Source organism: Aulonocara stuartgranti (genome assembly GCF_965226115.1).
Source record: "Aulonocara stuartgranti genome assembly, chromosome: 7".
NCBI lineage: Eukaryota > Metazoa > Chordata > Actinopteri > Cichliformes > Cichlidae > Aulonocara > Aulonocara stuartgranti.
The window spans coordinates 154,986-170,597 of NC_138945.1; the positions used below are offsets into that span (position 1 = coordinate 154,986).

The window sequence follows — 15,612 nt, forward strand, 5'->3', positions numbered from 1 at the left end:
TATTTTAGATTGTAAGATGTAAGATTGGTCAAAATCTTTGCTTCTTTTACTTCATTGTTACTTCATTTTGTTTCTTTTGCAATATTTTATTTGACGATTCCTGTAACTGTGAAGTCGTGTGATCCGCAGCTGAGATTGGATTAATTTAATAAGCTTTGTTTTTCCAAAACTATGGCCATTAGCACTACTGTGCTGACTGTGCAGGTCAGCGGCCGGCCCGGGTTCGAATCCTTTGCCGCATGTCTTCTCTCTCCCTCTGTTTTCCTGTCACTCTTCACTGTTGCTATCAAATAACACCAGAAAAAAGGGCCAAAAAGAAAAGGCTAGCATCAATTAGCACAGAGCTAGCTAATGTCAATGTAACTCAGGGGGCTGTTACTGAGATTGGAGATGTAGACTGTTGACCAACAGGTGATGAAAGTGGAGAAATGGGCCCTGTACTGAATGAAGATGCACTCAGCTGCCTGGTTAACTCACTACAGACTAGGGTTGCCAACCGTCCCTTAAAATACGGAATCGTCCCGTATTTCGAAACAAAAGTACTCGTCCCGTATTGAGCTAATGAGGGACGCACTTTGTCCCGTAATACAGTGAGAATCAAAAGTAGTCTATAAATGTTTATGGAATTAACACTTTGTTGGAAAACATAATTCCCAGCCCCTCTCCTGCTTTGTGACCAATGAGCTGACAGCACACTTATGACAATTCGAGTATGACAATTCAGATTACCGCTCATCTCATTGGTCGAGGAAAGGTCGCTTGCGGAGAAAATACCGGAAGACAACAGATGACCACAACAAGAAGCATGGCCAACAGGGAAACAAACGCCGACACTGCGGTGCAAGTCTCGGATGACAGTACACCTAAAGCTGGGCAGACACTGTGCGATTTTTTTTCAGTCGCGTTATTCAGCTCCTGCTCAAACTGCACGATTGACTCGCAGAGGTTAGAAGTTGGTAGGTCACGATGCAGGTCTCACACTATACGGCCCGATGCTCTGATGCGACCTGAGAGCTCACCCTGTGCCTCCATAAAATGAAGGTTATAACAGACAATCTGTCGCTCGCTCTCTCTGTCTTACACTCACACAGACACACCACCACCATCAACTTTGCTAAACTGATAATGAAAAACACTCATCAGGCAGCTGTGATTGAGCAGCAGTGTAAATCCAACTATTTTCATGGTTGTTGTGGTCGTGATAATTTTGTGATGCCACATCGAAAAGGCTCGGATGAGCTTTCCAAAGTTCTCCAAGTTGTGCCTCCATCACTTGTGTCCAGATCACACGCTGCACAGCCGTGCTGCAACGTCTTTTTCACCAACGTTTACGTTTGCGCGTGAGCAGTGTGAGCGGCTGTGGTGACGGTCGTGAGGTGTTAATCACTTCTCATTACCCCACGTATACTACACGACGCACGATGAAAACCAAAATCGGTCTGATCACCAAATCGTTCGCACGACTCAAAAATCGGCTCAAAATGGGCCTAAAACCGCACAGTGTGAGCCCAGCGTTAGAGCAGCAATGTTTGTTCCCCTCAGAGAAAGGGAAGAATGGGAAAAGGAAAACACCTGGCTGGAAAAAGTTAATATGGCCATGTGCAGTGAATATCAGCGCTATGTGGCCAGAAGTGTGATAATATAATTTATTTTGTGTAATAAACAACTGCAAGGATAGATGATTACAACAAATAGATGACTAATACATAAAAGTAATACATAGATGAATAATGATGATGAGTTAAGATGCGTAATCATGGGAACAAGCGGGTTTACAAACAGGAGCAGCTGATTAGCATTAGAAAAGCTGAAATAATACCTCAGCTGAAGCCAATTGTACTAAATGCACTAAATGTGCACTGTTACAAGAATGTTTTTCTTTCTATTATTTTCTATTATTTTAAGTTAAGCAGGACAGAGTTATTTTAAAGAAAGATTTACTTATATTCTCAAAAGTTAAGCATGACAGGCTTCTGTTTAAGAAGGAGACCTGTTTTACTGTGTTAATGTTGTCATTTTGAGCTAAAAATAAATGGCTAAATGATCATTTGTTTCACATGTGTTCATATCACAAAGAATAGAATATGCATCTACTTAAATCAACTTCAAGTCAAATGGTTAAAAAAAAAAAATTTCACACACAAAAAAAGAGCTAGAAAATTCACCACACTGGGAAGGGTGAAGACAACTGGGTCGCCCGGCCCTGGCCACGAGGTGTCCCGTATTTATTTTTCAGAGAGTTGGCAACCCTACTACAGACTGTTGTGCTAATGTTAGCACTATCCTGATAACAGTAATTAGGCGTGTTATGGTTACAGTAGCTTTGTAGCATCAGGTAACATTAGCGGGTCGCACAGAATGAGGATCCAACACAAATTGGGAGAGAGAAGACAAAACTGAATGGTCGGCAGTAGTGTGTGTATAAACACCTGGGGAATGAAAAGAGGCATTCAGTGCATTCATCTCTCCATAGCCTGAGGTTACAGCTGCATGGCTTAGAGCGGTTAAGGGTCATTCACTTCTCCATGTGATGACAATGATCTTAAATGTAATTCTGGATTTAAAAGAAAACCAGTGAAGAGAAGCTAATATGCACATCTGTACACTGAAGGACATATTCTGGTCAAAAATGACTTTTCCAGCGTCGCTCTGAGACAGGATGTAAATAGATGTTTCTAGAACATATCTGGAGCTCCATGACTAGGCTTCATGTGTGAACAACACTCTCTGGTTCCAAAGGGTTCTGCAGCTGGGACCAGTTGGTTTACACTCCGACGACATCTTTTTCATACCATTAAGAAACAAACACTCAGAGCTGCAACTACCAGAAACTGGCATTGTTGGCTGTGTGGCAGGCAGGCAGGAAAGAGCGGGACTGGAACTCAAAACAGCTTTATTGCTGGCAAAACTCACAAAAGCAAAGCAAAAACAAAACAAGACTTTGAACCGAGGTGCAGGAAAACTGGACAAACACACAGCATGTTGAGGGTACGACGCAACAGAGAGCAAAGGCAAACACGGGGCTTAATTTCACCAAGTAATCCTCCTCAGTCACTCCTCTGTTTCCTCCATTCAAAGCCTCAGCCACACAGGAAGCTTCTTTCTCACCACTCATTTCAGCTAATTTGCATACTGAGTCTTATCTCAGGAAGTTACCGTGACAAGAGAAAGACAGATTTAAATCTTACCACATTATTAAATTATTTTGAATTTTCTTCCTAGAGTAATCACTTGTTTTGCTCAATCGCCACAAGAGCACTTCCAATTCACTAATTACTTCAAGCTTTAAGTGTGTTAACTTCACACTATTCTAACACTTATGAAAGTAGCAAGCTGATTTTCATTACATATGTCTGTGTTCTTAGCCAGGTTTAATCAGTGTCTGTGCATTAATCTTCATGAGCTCTCTTGTATAAGGTTAATGCATTTTCTGTTTGTGTGATTTTGGATACGTTTCTTTTTTGGGGATCCGGCGGTTTGTCTGTGAATGTCACATTCCCGTGGCAGCGTGCTCTCTGCTCGCTCAGATTTGAAGTTTCATCTTTCGCTGTAGAAAGGAGTTTTCTTCCCACGCAGAGGGAACAGCAGACGCTAATGTTTGTGTCCCTTTTTACGGATTTAAACTCAAAGTAATGTGATTACTTCCACGCTTTAAACGCTGCGTGGTCTTACTTTCTCCATCGCTCCATATTATCCATTGTTGATCTGCACACGTCTGTTACCACGAATGTCGCACACGCTTATGTCATTGTCATGAGACACTCTCACAAAAAAAAATCACGGTTTAGTAGCACAGTAACACAGCGTGCTTATGGGAAACTAACAGTAATCTAATTACATTTTTTGCAATAGTAGTCCCTTATATTACTTGTTAATTTAAAAAACTAAAAGAGATATAGGTATATACACACACGTATGTGTGTGGGAAGCTCACCTCCAATTATCCTTTCGACACACCGCACAACTCTCTGGAGAGCTTTGCAGTTGTTCAAAGCTGACCTCTCCCTTGTGTTTCCAAGGTTGTGAGTACAGCATGAACAGCGGCATTTTCCATGCTAATATTTTTTATGGGTGTTGTTACACATCAACAACCTTTTCAGATGTCCCTATAATCTCAGAGAGAAACTGTAAACGTTTTGCAGTGGGCAAAATGATCCCGTACTCAGAGGGAGAGCTTTATTACAACAAAGTAAATGTCCCTGAATGATGAGGGTGACGACACTTTGAATGCAGGAACATATTGATTGTAACTACCCCTGTGTTTATGAGCCATCGCCCCTTTCACTTTGTCTTTACCTGCAACCAAGAACAAAGACCACCAGTCCACCAGTAGCAACAATCCCACCACAGTTTCTCCAGAAATTACATAGTTGTTTTTTTCCCCTGTGGATATCACAATAAGAAAGTATGCAGTGAACTTGTCAAATTTACTCTATTTATTATGGAAATCGTGGAAATTGCCAGCAGCTGTTTGATGAAGACATAGTTTGATGTTTAGGATGAAACACAACCTAAACATACTTATTAACCTACCTATTAACCTAAGCAGTAATAAGTAGGTGATGAGGAATGTGAAGCCAAAAATGAATTAAAAAAGACAGAAATCTAACTGAAAGTGTGCAGAGTTAGTCAGTCAGATGGGTTTTCAGGGGAGGATGAAATCAGTAGACAGAATGGCTCAGATGTTTTTGTCCACAGATGAACAGAGTTCTTATAAAACAACCAACAGCTTCATTCCTGTGTGTTTGTGTCTCTGTGTGTGATAGAGAGACTGTTTCCAGGAAATCAGGATGTGGGAGTCTCTTTGGGAGAACACGGTTCCCAATTCTGTTCCTTTGTGTGTGTGTTGTAACTAATGTGGGAGGAGCCATGGACAAACAGCTGGAGCAGAGAGCTGATCACTGAAAACAGACAGATTCAGACAGAGAGACAGACAGAGGTGTTTCAGAGAGAGGTGGGACGCTGAAGACAGAAAAATGTCTTTTTTTGATTTCTGGAGCAGCACGAAGGAGAGAGGCGCGCTGCTGAGGAGAGCCAATCAGCTGAGGCTGAATCCTTCACAGCTGTAAGTCTGATTTAAACTGGTTTTCAGTGAAACGTGTGGGACAGTGATAGACTTTGGTTCACAAACCTGCACTCCTTCCTCTGTGTAGAACTGCAATCCTAAAATGCTATTACTATTATAATTACTATTACGATCGTGGCTCAAGAGTTGGCAGTTCGTCTTGTAATGGGAAGGTTGCCGGTTCGAGCCCCGGCTCGGTCAGTCTTGGTCGTTGTGTCCTTGGGCGAGACACTTCACCCGTTGCCTACTGGTGGTGGTCAGAGGGCCCGGTGGCGCCAGTGTCTGGCAGCCTCGCCTCTGTCAGTGCGCCCCAGGGTGGCTACAATATAGCTGCCATCACCAGTGTGTGAATGTGTGTGTGAATGGGTGGATGACTGGATATGTAAAGCGCTTTGGGGTTCTTAGGGACGAGTAAAGCGCTGTACAAATACAGGCCATTTATGACAATGGAGGATATTTTTTAGAAGCATTGCTATAGCAAAAAAAAGTAAGAAAATACTAAGAAAATACAAATAATACCACAAATAAAACTGTGTTATTGGCACATAAAGCAGGTGGTTTATGGTTATATGGATCAAAATTAATGTTTCATATGTTTCTTTTACAGTTTCTTCTTTTTTACTTTTTGCTTTATTTGAGAGTTTTAGCATCTGAGAGTGGAGAGGAAAGAGGGGCAAAGTGTGCAGGGGACAAGCATATCGTTAGGGCTGGATCAGGTGGGCGGCACAGGATTTCAGAAAGGATTTGTATTGATTTTGTATTGAAGACAGCCTTTGTTCTTTATCATTCACATCTCTGCAAAGTTTTCCTCAATGAACACATAAAAAACACACGTTCAGCTACGCACTCTTAGGTACAACTACACGTCAAGAGTCCTGAATGTGTGAAGAGGAAGCCTTACGTAACTTACGTAACATCACAGGCAGAAATTTAAAAGACAGCAAAGTGTTAAGTTGATTTAAAAAAATCAAACAATAAAATCAAAAACTCCTCTTGATTGGAGGTTTTGTCAAAGTAAACATGATATGACGTTAGCTGACCTCACTGTGACCCTCACCCATTTCTGTAGGTTGTGTGATGTGAAATGTTTCATAACAGATATAAGATGCCCTACCCAGTTTAATGAGTCACTACTCATTAAACTGGGTAGGGCAGTGTTGGTCAAGTTACTTGAAAAGTAATTAGTTGCTAAATACTGATTACTTATTTTCAAAAGCATTTACTTAGTTACTTTTCAAAAACATGATACACAACCTGAATACGTTATCGAGCAATAGTCCTTCCAGCAAATTCTATTTTTTCTGCATAATCCAGTATATAAAACATTTTTTTGTGTGTTTACACTCACTCTTTCAAATAGATGCAAGTAAAACACAGGAGAAAATAAACAAAAATCAAAGACTCAGCAGCTCCTAAATCTATTGTCCCCTGTTTAGCAGGAGTGGGGCGGGTGGAGGTTTGCCCACAGTGGTCATGTCATGGGGGGATCCGGCGGTTTGTCTGTGAATGTCACATTCCCGTGGCAGCGTGCTCTCTGCTCGCTCAGATTTGAAGTTTCATCTTTCGCTGTAGAAAGGAGTTTTCTTCCCACGCAGAGGGAACAGCAGACGCTAATGTTTGTGTCCCTTTTTACGGATTTAAACTCAAAGTAATGTGATTACTTCCACGCTTTAAACGCTGCGTGGTCTTACTTTCTCCATCGCTCCATATTATCCATTGTTGATCTGCACACGTCTGTTACCACGAATGTCGCACACGCTTATGTCATTGTCATGAGACACTCTCACAAAAAAAAAAATCACGGTTTAGTAGCACAGTAACACAGCGTGCTTATGGGAAACTAACAGTAATCTAATTACATTTTTTGCAATAGTAGTCCCTTATATTACTTGTTAATTTAAAAAACTAAAAGAGATATAGGTATATACACACACGTATGTGTGTGGGAAGCTCACCTCCAATTATCCTTTCGACACACCGCACAACTCTCTGGAGAGCTTTGCAGTTGTTCAAAGCTGACCTCTCCCTTGTGTTTCCAAGGTTGTGAGTACAGCATGAACAGCGGCATTTTCCATGCTAATATTTTTTATGGGTGTTGTTACACATCAACAACCTTTTCAGATGTCCCTATAATCTCAGAGAGAAACTGTAAACGTTTTGCAGTGGGCAAAATGATCCCGTACTCAGAGGGAGAGCTTTATTACAACAAAGTAAATGTCCCTGAATGATGAGGGTGACGACACTTTGAATGCAGGAACATATTGATTGTAACTACCCCTGTGTTTATGAGCCATCGCCCCTTTCACTTTGTCTTTACCTGCAACCAAGAACAAAGACCACCAGTCCACCAGTAGCAACAATCCCACCACAGTTTCTCCAGAAATTACATAGTTGTTTTTTTCCCCTGTGGATATCACAATAAGAAAGTATGCAGTGAACTTGTCAAATTTACTCTATTTATTATGGAAATCGTGGAAATTGCCAGCAGCTGTTTGATGAAGACATAGTTTGATGTTTAGGATGAAACACAACCTAAACATACTTATTAACCTACCTATTAACCTAAGCAGTAATAAGTAGGTGATGAGGAATGTGAAGCCAAAAATGAATTAAAAAAGACAGAAATCTAACTGAAAGTGTGCAGAGTTAGTCAGTCAGATGGGTTTTCAGGGGAGGATGAAATCAGTAGACAGAATGGCTCAGATGTTTTTGTCCACAGATGAACAGAGTTCTTATAAAACAACCAACAGCTTCATTCCTGTGTGTTTGTGTCTCTGTGTGTGATAGAGAGACTGTTTCCAGGAAATCAGGATGTGGGAGTCTCTTTGGGAGAACACGGTTCCCAATTCTGTTCCTTTGTGTGTGTGTTGTAACTAATGTGGGAGGAGCCATGGACAAACAGCTGGAGCAGAGAGCTGATCACTGAAAACAGACAGATTCAGACAGAGAGACAGACAGAGGTGTTTCAGAGAGAGGTGGGACGCTGAAGACAGAAAAATGTCTTTTTTTGATTTCTGGAGCAGCACGAAGGAGAGAGGCGCGCTGCTGAGGAGAGCCAATCAGCTGAGGCTGAATCCTTCACAGCTGTAAGTCTGATTTAAACTGGTTTTCAGTGAAACGTGTGGGACAGTGATAGACTTTGGTTCACAAACCTGCACTCCTTCCTCTGTGTAGAACTGCAATCCTAAAATGCTATTACTATTATAATTACTATTACGATCGTGGCTCAAGAGTTGGCAGTTCGTCTTGTAATGGGAAGGTTGCCGGTTCGAGCCCCGGCTCGGTCAGTCTTGGTCGTTGTGTCCTTGGGCGAGACACTTCACCCGTTGCCTACTGGTGGTGGTCAGAGGGCCCGGTGGCGCCAGTGTCTGGCAGCCTCGCCTCTGTCAGTGCGCCCCAGGGTGGCTACAATATAGCTGCCATCACCAGTGTGTGAATGTGTGTGTGAATGGGTGGATGACTGGATATGTAAAGCGCTTTGGGGTTCTTAGGGACGAGTAAAGCGCTGTACAAATACAGGCCATTTATGACAATGGAGGATATTTTTTAGAAGCATTGCTATAGCAAAAAAAAGTAAGAAAATACTAAGAAAATACAAATAATACCACAAATAAAACTGTGTTATTGGCACATAAAGCAGGTGGTTTATGGTTATATGGATCAAAATTAATGTTTCATATGTTTCTTTTACAGTTTCTTCTTTTTTACTTTTTGCTTTATTTGAGAGTTTTAGCATCTGAGAGTGGAGAGGAAAGAGGGGCAAAGTGTGCAGGGGACAAGCATATCGTTAGGGCTGGATCAGGTGGGCGGCACAGGATTTCAGAAAGGATTTGTATTGATTTTGTATTGAAGACAGCCTTTGTTCTTTATCATTCACATCTCTGCAAAGTTTTCCTCAATGAACACATAAAAAACACACGTTCAGCTACGCACTCTTAGGTACAACTACACGTCAAGAGTCCTGAATGTGTGAAGAGGAAGCCTTACGTAACTTACGTAACATCACAGGCAGAAATTTAAAAGACAGCAAAGTGTTAAGTTGATTTAAAAAAATCAAACAATAAAATCAAAAACTCCTCTTGATTGGAGGTTTTGTCAAAGTAAACATGATATGACGTTAGCTGACCTCACTGTGACCCTCACCCATTTCTGTAGGTTGTGTGATGTGAAATGTTTCATAACAGATATAAGATGCCCTACCCAGTTTAATGAGTCACTACTCATTAAACTGGGTAGGGCAGTGTTGGTCAAGTTACTTGAAAAGTAATTAGTTGCTAAATACTGATTACTTATTTTCAAAAGCATTTACTTAGTTACTTTTCAAAAACATGATACACAACCTGAATACGTTATCGAGCAATAGTCCTTCCAGCAAATTCTATTTTTTCTGCATAATCCAGTATATAAAACATTTTTTTGTGTGTTTACACTCACTCTTTCAAATAGATGCAAGTAAAACACAGGAGAAAATAAACAAAAATCAAAGACTCAGCAGCTCCTAAATCTATTGTCCCCTGTTTAGCAGGAGTGGGGCGGGTGGAGGTTTGCCCACAGTGGTCATGTCATGGGGGGATCCGGCGGTTTGTCTGTGAATGTCACATTCCCGTGGCAGCGTGCTCTCTGCTCGCTCAGATTTGAAGTTTCATCTTTCGCTGTAGAAAGGAGTTTTCTTCCCACGCAGAGGGAACAGCAGACGCTAATGTTTGTGTCCCTTTTTACGGATTTAAACTCAAAGTAATGTGATTACTTCCACGCTTTAAACGCTGCGTGGTCTTACTTTCTCCATCGCTCCATATTATCCATTGTTGATCTGCACACGTCTGTTACCACGAATGTCGCACACGCTTATGTCATTGTCATGAGACACTCTCACAAAAAAAAAAATCACGGTTTAGTAGCACAGTAACACAGCGTGCTTATGGGAAACTAACAGTAATCTAATTACTTTTTTTGCAATAGTAGTCCCTTATATTACTTGTTAATTTAAAAAACTAATTGGATTACAGTAACGCATTACTTGCCTATCTCTGGTGTCTTAAATCTGACAAAATTAATTTCACACAAATACATTTAACTGATTTCTAAACGTGTGCGGTCTGTGGCGCCCCCCTAAAGTAAACCCGTTAAGTGCTTTAGCTCGGGCTTATATCCCAGAGTGCTCACGACTTAATGAATGTTTTCTAAATAATCGGACTATCATGAGACAGGTTAGTTTCAAGCAGTGAAACTAACCTGTCTCATGATGGTCCGATCAAAACATCAAAATGCCACCCCTATTTTCCCCGTAGAACCCTGCTGCTAGGTGACAACAAGATCCGGGCAGCACTGCAGGATGACAGCATGGTGTCTCTGCTGCCACCTGTGGGTACGGATGTCTTCAGACACTTCACGACGGCCTCACAGGAAGTCCAACAGCAACATGTAACTGGGGCAAAGGAGCGAAAGACGTGGAAGGATAAATGGGTACTGATCAAACTTTCAGCTGTCAATAACTGATAACTAATAAGTGCACTCGATAACGCTGATCAACGGCATGACGGGAAGGTCCTGTGTGTAACCTAGGTAACTCAGAAAAACCTGCCCAAACCAGCTGCTCACCTGGAGACTGGAAAGTCCCTCCCCTTAATCTATGGGGACCTGCCACCTCAGCTTCTCAACACCCCATTGGAGGATCTAGATCCCTTCTACCAATCACGCAAGGTCTCTTACCTGTCTCGTACTTGTCTGTCCCTCACCCGTCTGTCTCTCACCTGTCTGTCCCTCACCTGTCTCTCTGCAGACCTTCATGGTTCTCAGTAAAGGAAACATCATTAACAGGTTTAGTGCTGACTTGTCTTGTTACCTGCTGAGTCCATTCAACCCGTTGAGGACCCTCGCCATCAAGACCCTTCTTCATCCATATCCTTTATGATGTCATAGTGTCAGGAGCCTCTGTGTGGTCAGGTTTTAGCTCTCTGGACCAGGTGAGCTGAGTTTTCCCTGAACTCTCACACATTCTTCAGTATATTCATCCTACTGGCGATCCTGGGCTTCGGTGTTCTGGAGTTCAAATTTCCTGTGGTGAAGTAAGATACACACACACACACACACACACACACACACACACACACACACACAGATCTTTCATCAGGAGCAGAAAAACACGACTAAGTGATGAACAGGGCTGTTGATGGCAGCATCGATGAGTCACAGCATGAGAATGGTTTTAAAGTCTAAATCCATGCTAAGGCTCAAAGACAAAGAGCCAGTCTGTCCTCAGTCTGTCCTCAGTCTGACAGCAGCAGCACACACAGGTCTGTAAAGGTCAAACTGACTTTGCTCGCTGTTGTCGAGTCAGGAAATGCTCAGAGTGTTCTGATATGTGAACAGATTTGTCATACAGACAATTAAGAGACGGCTTAAAGGGCCTGTTGTGATGTTTCTCCATCGAGACAGCTTTTGTGTGACTCGTCCATTTAGGAGAGATCTGCGGTGGAAGTGTTTGCCTCCTCTTCAGTATAATGGAAGCACTTTACTGTCTCAGACCCGCCGTGTTCTCCAGGAGGGAACAAGCATCGGAGGCGTTTGGAAAGGGAGGGGGGATGAGTGTGTGCATATCAGTGTTGATGTATGTGTGTGTGTGTCCAGAGTTTAGCTGAGACAGTGTCCTTCACCCTGCCAGGCTAAGTAAACAGTCTTCCAGCCAACCCAGATGGCCTTGCATGGAATAGAAGGAACAGACTAAACACAGTCGTTATCAGGGTGTTGTTGTTCAGTTCCAGCCTTGAGCCCACATCTGGCGCCGAAGGGACAGCTGCATTATGATGGTGATTTTTCTTTTATGCGGACAACTCATGAGAATTTCAAAGCTGTTCTTTAACACTCCGACACTGGTCTCTCAATCTCCCGTTGCAGAGCCGCGAGCTTCTCCATGATGTTATCAAACTTGCGCTCCGTGGTCTTGTCATCTTGGAGCAGAGAGCTGCTCCAAGATGTGATCCAACTTTCGCTCAGAGGTCTTATTCTGAGTATTCACGGCAGCAGTAAGATTCTCCAAGATCTTAACCATGCTGCACTCAGTGAGCCCATTCTGAGAAATCACGCCTCGTCCCATCGTTTCAATCCCAGCGGGCAGCCTTGGGGGGGTTTGAACAGCCGGTTCCACTTTCTTAATTCTCCGATAAGCCAGGGCCAAGCCAGCTCCGATCAGCAAGAACCCTGTTTTCATGGTTCCAAATAGGTAGATATCTTCAGCGTCCTCGATCCACAGTCCTGCCAGGCACACGATCCTCCATGTCTGCCACCCGTCCATTGTGTATCCGGCAGGGAAAGTCCCTCCAGGGCACTCGGGCTCTCCCGAGCCCAAACTTCTCTGGTGTGAAAGCTCTCTGTCTCACGTTTATGTGAACAGGTACGTGTACATGGCAATCTTCGTGTTTGAGGCTCTGGTGAAAGTCGTGGCGAGAGGCTTCTGTGTGGGACGCTTCACCTTCCTCAGAGATCCCTGGAACTGGCTGGACATCATCATCATCAGCACCCTGTAAGGCTCAATAACACACCTCACACTCTCACACAGACTGTATGTACAGCCATGAATCTGCATTCTTTCTAATGACCAGCAGGGGGCAACTTCAGGTTGCAAAAACAAAATTCAGTGTAATCTGTTTTAGATTTATTGGAAAACGGCTGACATGAAGTTGGTGAGACTTATTTCTCTGCCGTGATTCTCCGACACGTACAGTTATTGGAAAAGAAAGTTTTCACAGGACGATCCTGAGAAAAAAAACAAGTCCAGCCTTATTGCCTTCATGGGAGTTAAGAGGGTAAGCAGCCCCAGCTCCTAATCGAGCCAGACTGATTAGTCATACAGAAAATGATCACATCAAGCTGTTGCTGCTGAAGGTGTCTCTCCAAGCTCATTGATGAGGTACAATTAGGACTGCTTATACTGTGAGTTTGTTAATGGAAGAGCTCCTCTTTGTTCACTTCTTTAACCTCCTAGGACCTGGCGTCCACGTGTGGACATCACATTTTGGGTTATTTAGACCGAAATACTCAATTTCGCTCTGCAACGGCCTGATATCCACTCACGAGGACATTATACTCCTACTGTTCTACTGAAATTTTAAACAAATATCCTCATATGTGGCTTTCATTTTTCTTAGAAACAAAAATTAGGTAAAAAAAATAATCTGGTAATTCTTTATTTTTACATTCATCGGGTCCCAATATGCCCAAATATCAAAGAGAAATTAAAAATGCATGCCGAGGAAGAGTTCGGATCTTAGGGGGTTAATGTTGGTTACAGATTAACGTGATCCAAAAAACAGGAAACAGTATAAAAGAGCCTTCACAATAAGAGCCTCTCAGTCCTGAATAACAAGGCTCACTGCAGCTCAGAAAATACTCAAGAAATGTGATCCACCGATTGAATCCACTCAATGCTGGATGTGACCTTTACAGTTACACCAACACAGTTCTTGTCAGTGTGGTCTCATATCTATAGATCCATGTCCGTGCAAATAAGGTGGGCTTTTTCCAGCTGTGAAGATGAAAATTATCTTTTTGCTGCTTTCACCACCACATCCATCCATCCAGTTTTCTTCTGCTTATCTGAAGCTGGGTTGCAGGGACAGCAGCCTAAGCAGAAAAGCCGAGATCTCTCCACGATGTCCTGGGTCTGCCCCGGGGCCGTTCCTTTGTTATTACCCTTATATTTCGAGTTTAGTTGTTCCTTGGTTCAGGCACTGAAACTCCCTGTTTAGGTTTGGGACTCTTTCAGTGTTTGAATCCAGGCTGACATCAAACACTGTCCCAGCAAACTGACCACAGAGACTCTTGATGTTTCTTAAGGCTTGGTAACAAGCTAACCTCCTGTAGCTGAACGCTCGCTGTGCTGCTCTGCTTTCCTGTGTAGCTTTCCTGTGTACGTCTCCTCTACCTTTGTCACTGATAAAGGTTTTAGATTTATATTAGGACACTAACTGTCACGTCCTCATCACCGGCTTTGCTTCTGTATGTTCTGCTCGACACACTTTGGCTTTTTCCTGCTCGGCTGTAAATGTGTCTTTATGTTTTACAGCTGCTTTAATCACTGCTTCATGATGATGATGATGATGAAGGTGGTGATGATGACTCTGTGTCTCAGATTGGTGTCACAGTTCGTAGATTTGGGGAAGTTTGCTGTGCTGATGACGATTTCTCTGCTGCTGAAGATCTTCACATGCAGTCGAGGTGTGTGTGTGTCTGTGTGTGTGTGTGTGTGTGTGTGTCTGTGTGTGTGTGTGTGTGTGTGTGTCTGTGTGTGTGTGCGCGTGTCTGTGTGTGTGTGTGTGTGTGTGTGTGTGTGTCTGTGTGTGTGTGCGCGTGTCTGTGTGTGTGTGCGTGCGTGTGTCTGTGTGTGTCTGTGTGTGTGTGTGTGTCTGTGTGTGTGTGCGCGTGTGTCTGTGTGTGTCTGTGTGTGTGTGTGTGTGTGTGTGTCTGTGTGTGTGTGCGCGTGTCTGTGTGTGTGTGTGTGTGTGCGCGTGTCTGTGTGTGTGTGCGCGTGTCTGTGTGTGTGTGCGCGTGTCTGTGTGTGTGTGCGTGCGTGTGTCTGTGTGTGTGTGTGTGTGTCTGTGTGCGTGTGCGTGCGTGTGTCTGTGTGTGTGTGCGCGTGTCTGTGTGTGTGTGCGTGCGCGTGTCTGTGTGTGTCTGTGTGTGTGTGTCTGTGTGTGTGTGCGCGTGTGTGCGTGCGTGTGTCTGTGTGCGTGTGTCTGTGTGTGCGTGCGTGTGTCTGTGTGTGTCTGTGTGTGTCTGTGTGTGTCTGTGTGTGTGTGTGTGTGTGTGTGTGTGCGACTTGTATTCACAGCGTGGGCTGTCTTCACAGGTCTGAAGAAGACAGTCGAAGCTCTTGTCCAATCGGTGAAGAGGCTTGGTTGTGTCATCATCCTGACGTTGTTCTGCCTGAGCATCTTGGCTATGATTGGTTTACAGCTCTTCATGGGAACCCTGAAGAACAAATGTGTCATCTGGTCGATGAACACAAACACGACAGAGTTCGATTTCCACAACCACACCACCTCTCCAGGTATGATGGTCGTACCACGTCCTGATTGGCCGGTTAGCCTTTTAAGACAGTCAGATGGCTGACTCGCAGGTCTTCTTCCAACATTACAATGAAAGCAGTGGAAAGAGATCTCATGTGAGATCAGGTGAACCTCTGAGGAAAAGTCTTCAGGTCCAAAAACAGTTTTATTTGTTGTTATCAGATTTTAAAATCACCCGCAACAATGTAGATGCTGAGAATTGCAGCATAAATGTGACCTTGAATCTGTCATTGAGAGTATTTCCTGGCTCAGTGATGTATTAAACATGTCCGTGAAGACAGCTCTGCAGCACGGTCCCTCAGTGCTCGTCCAGGGATGTTATCAGGACCTGGGGCTCTGCGAGAATTGATCCTGGTATTAGAAAGTTTAGAAATGTTCAGCTGGCTTTGTAGTGCAGACTTCAGCACCTGTCATCGTTGCCACCCCTGCCCTTAAATTAGAAAGGTGAAACATGATCTGTTTGTACGGTTTGGATGTCTGTCT

General features: G+C 43.3%; 1 protein-coding gene across 4 annotated transcripts in view; it reads left to right on the plus strand.

Moving 5' to 3' along the window:
* Positions 1 to 7,952: 7,952 nt before the first annotated feature.
* LOC309711543 (sodium channel protein type 4 subunit alpha B-like) overlaps positions 7,953 to 15,612 on the plus strand; it is a 44,874-nt gene continuing 37,214 nt past the window's right edge. For 2 of the 4 annotated variants that reach the window (XM_082541930.1, XM_082541929.1), the window contains exons 1-8: positions 7,953 to 8,151; positions 10,354 to 10,528; positions 10,628 to 10,765; positions 10,845 to 10,962; positions 11,058 to 11,130; positions 12,456 to 12,584; positions 14,193 to 14,278; positions 14,910 to 15,110. In XM_082541930.1, the coding sequence (XP_082398056.1) occupies positions 8,063 to 8,151; positions 10,354 to 10,528; positions 10,628 to 10,765; positions 10,845 to 10,962; positions 11,058 to 11,130; positions 12,456 to 12,584; positions 14,193 to 14,278; positions 14,910 to 15,110 (1,009 nt within the window). In that variant the 5' untranslated portion in view covers positions 7,953 to 8,062. The remainder of the gene's footprint in view (positions 8,152 to 10,353; positions 10,529 to 10,627; positions 10,766 to 10,844; positions 10,963 to 11,057; positions 11,131 to 12,455; positions 12,585 to 14,192; positions 14,279 to 14,909; positions 15,111 to 15,612) is intronic. The other 2 variants (XM_082541932.1, XM_082541931.1) reach the window with 2 other exon arrangements.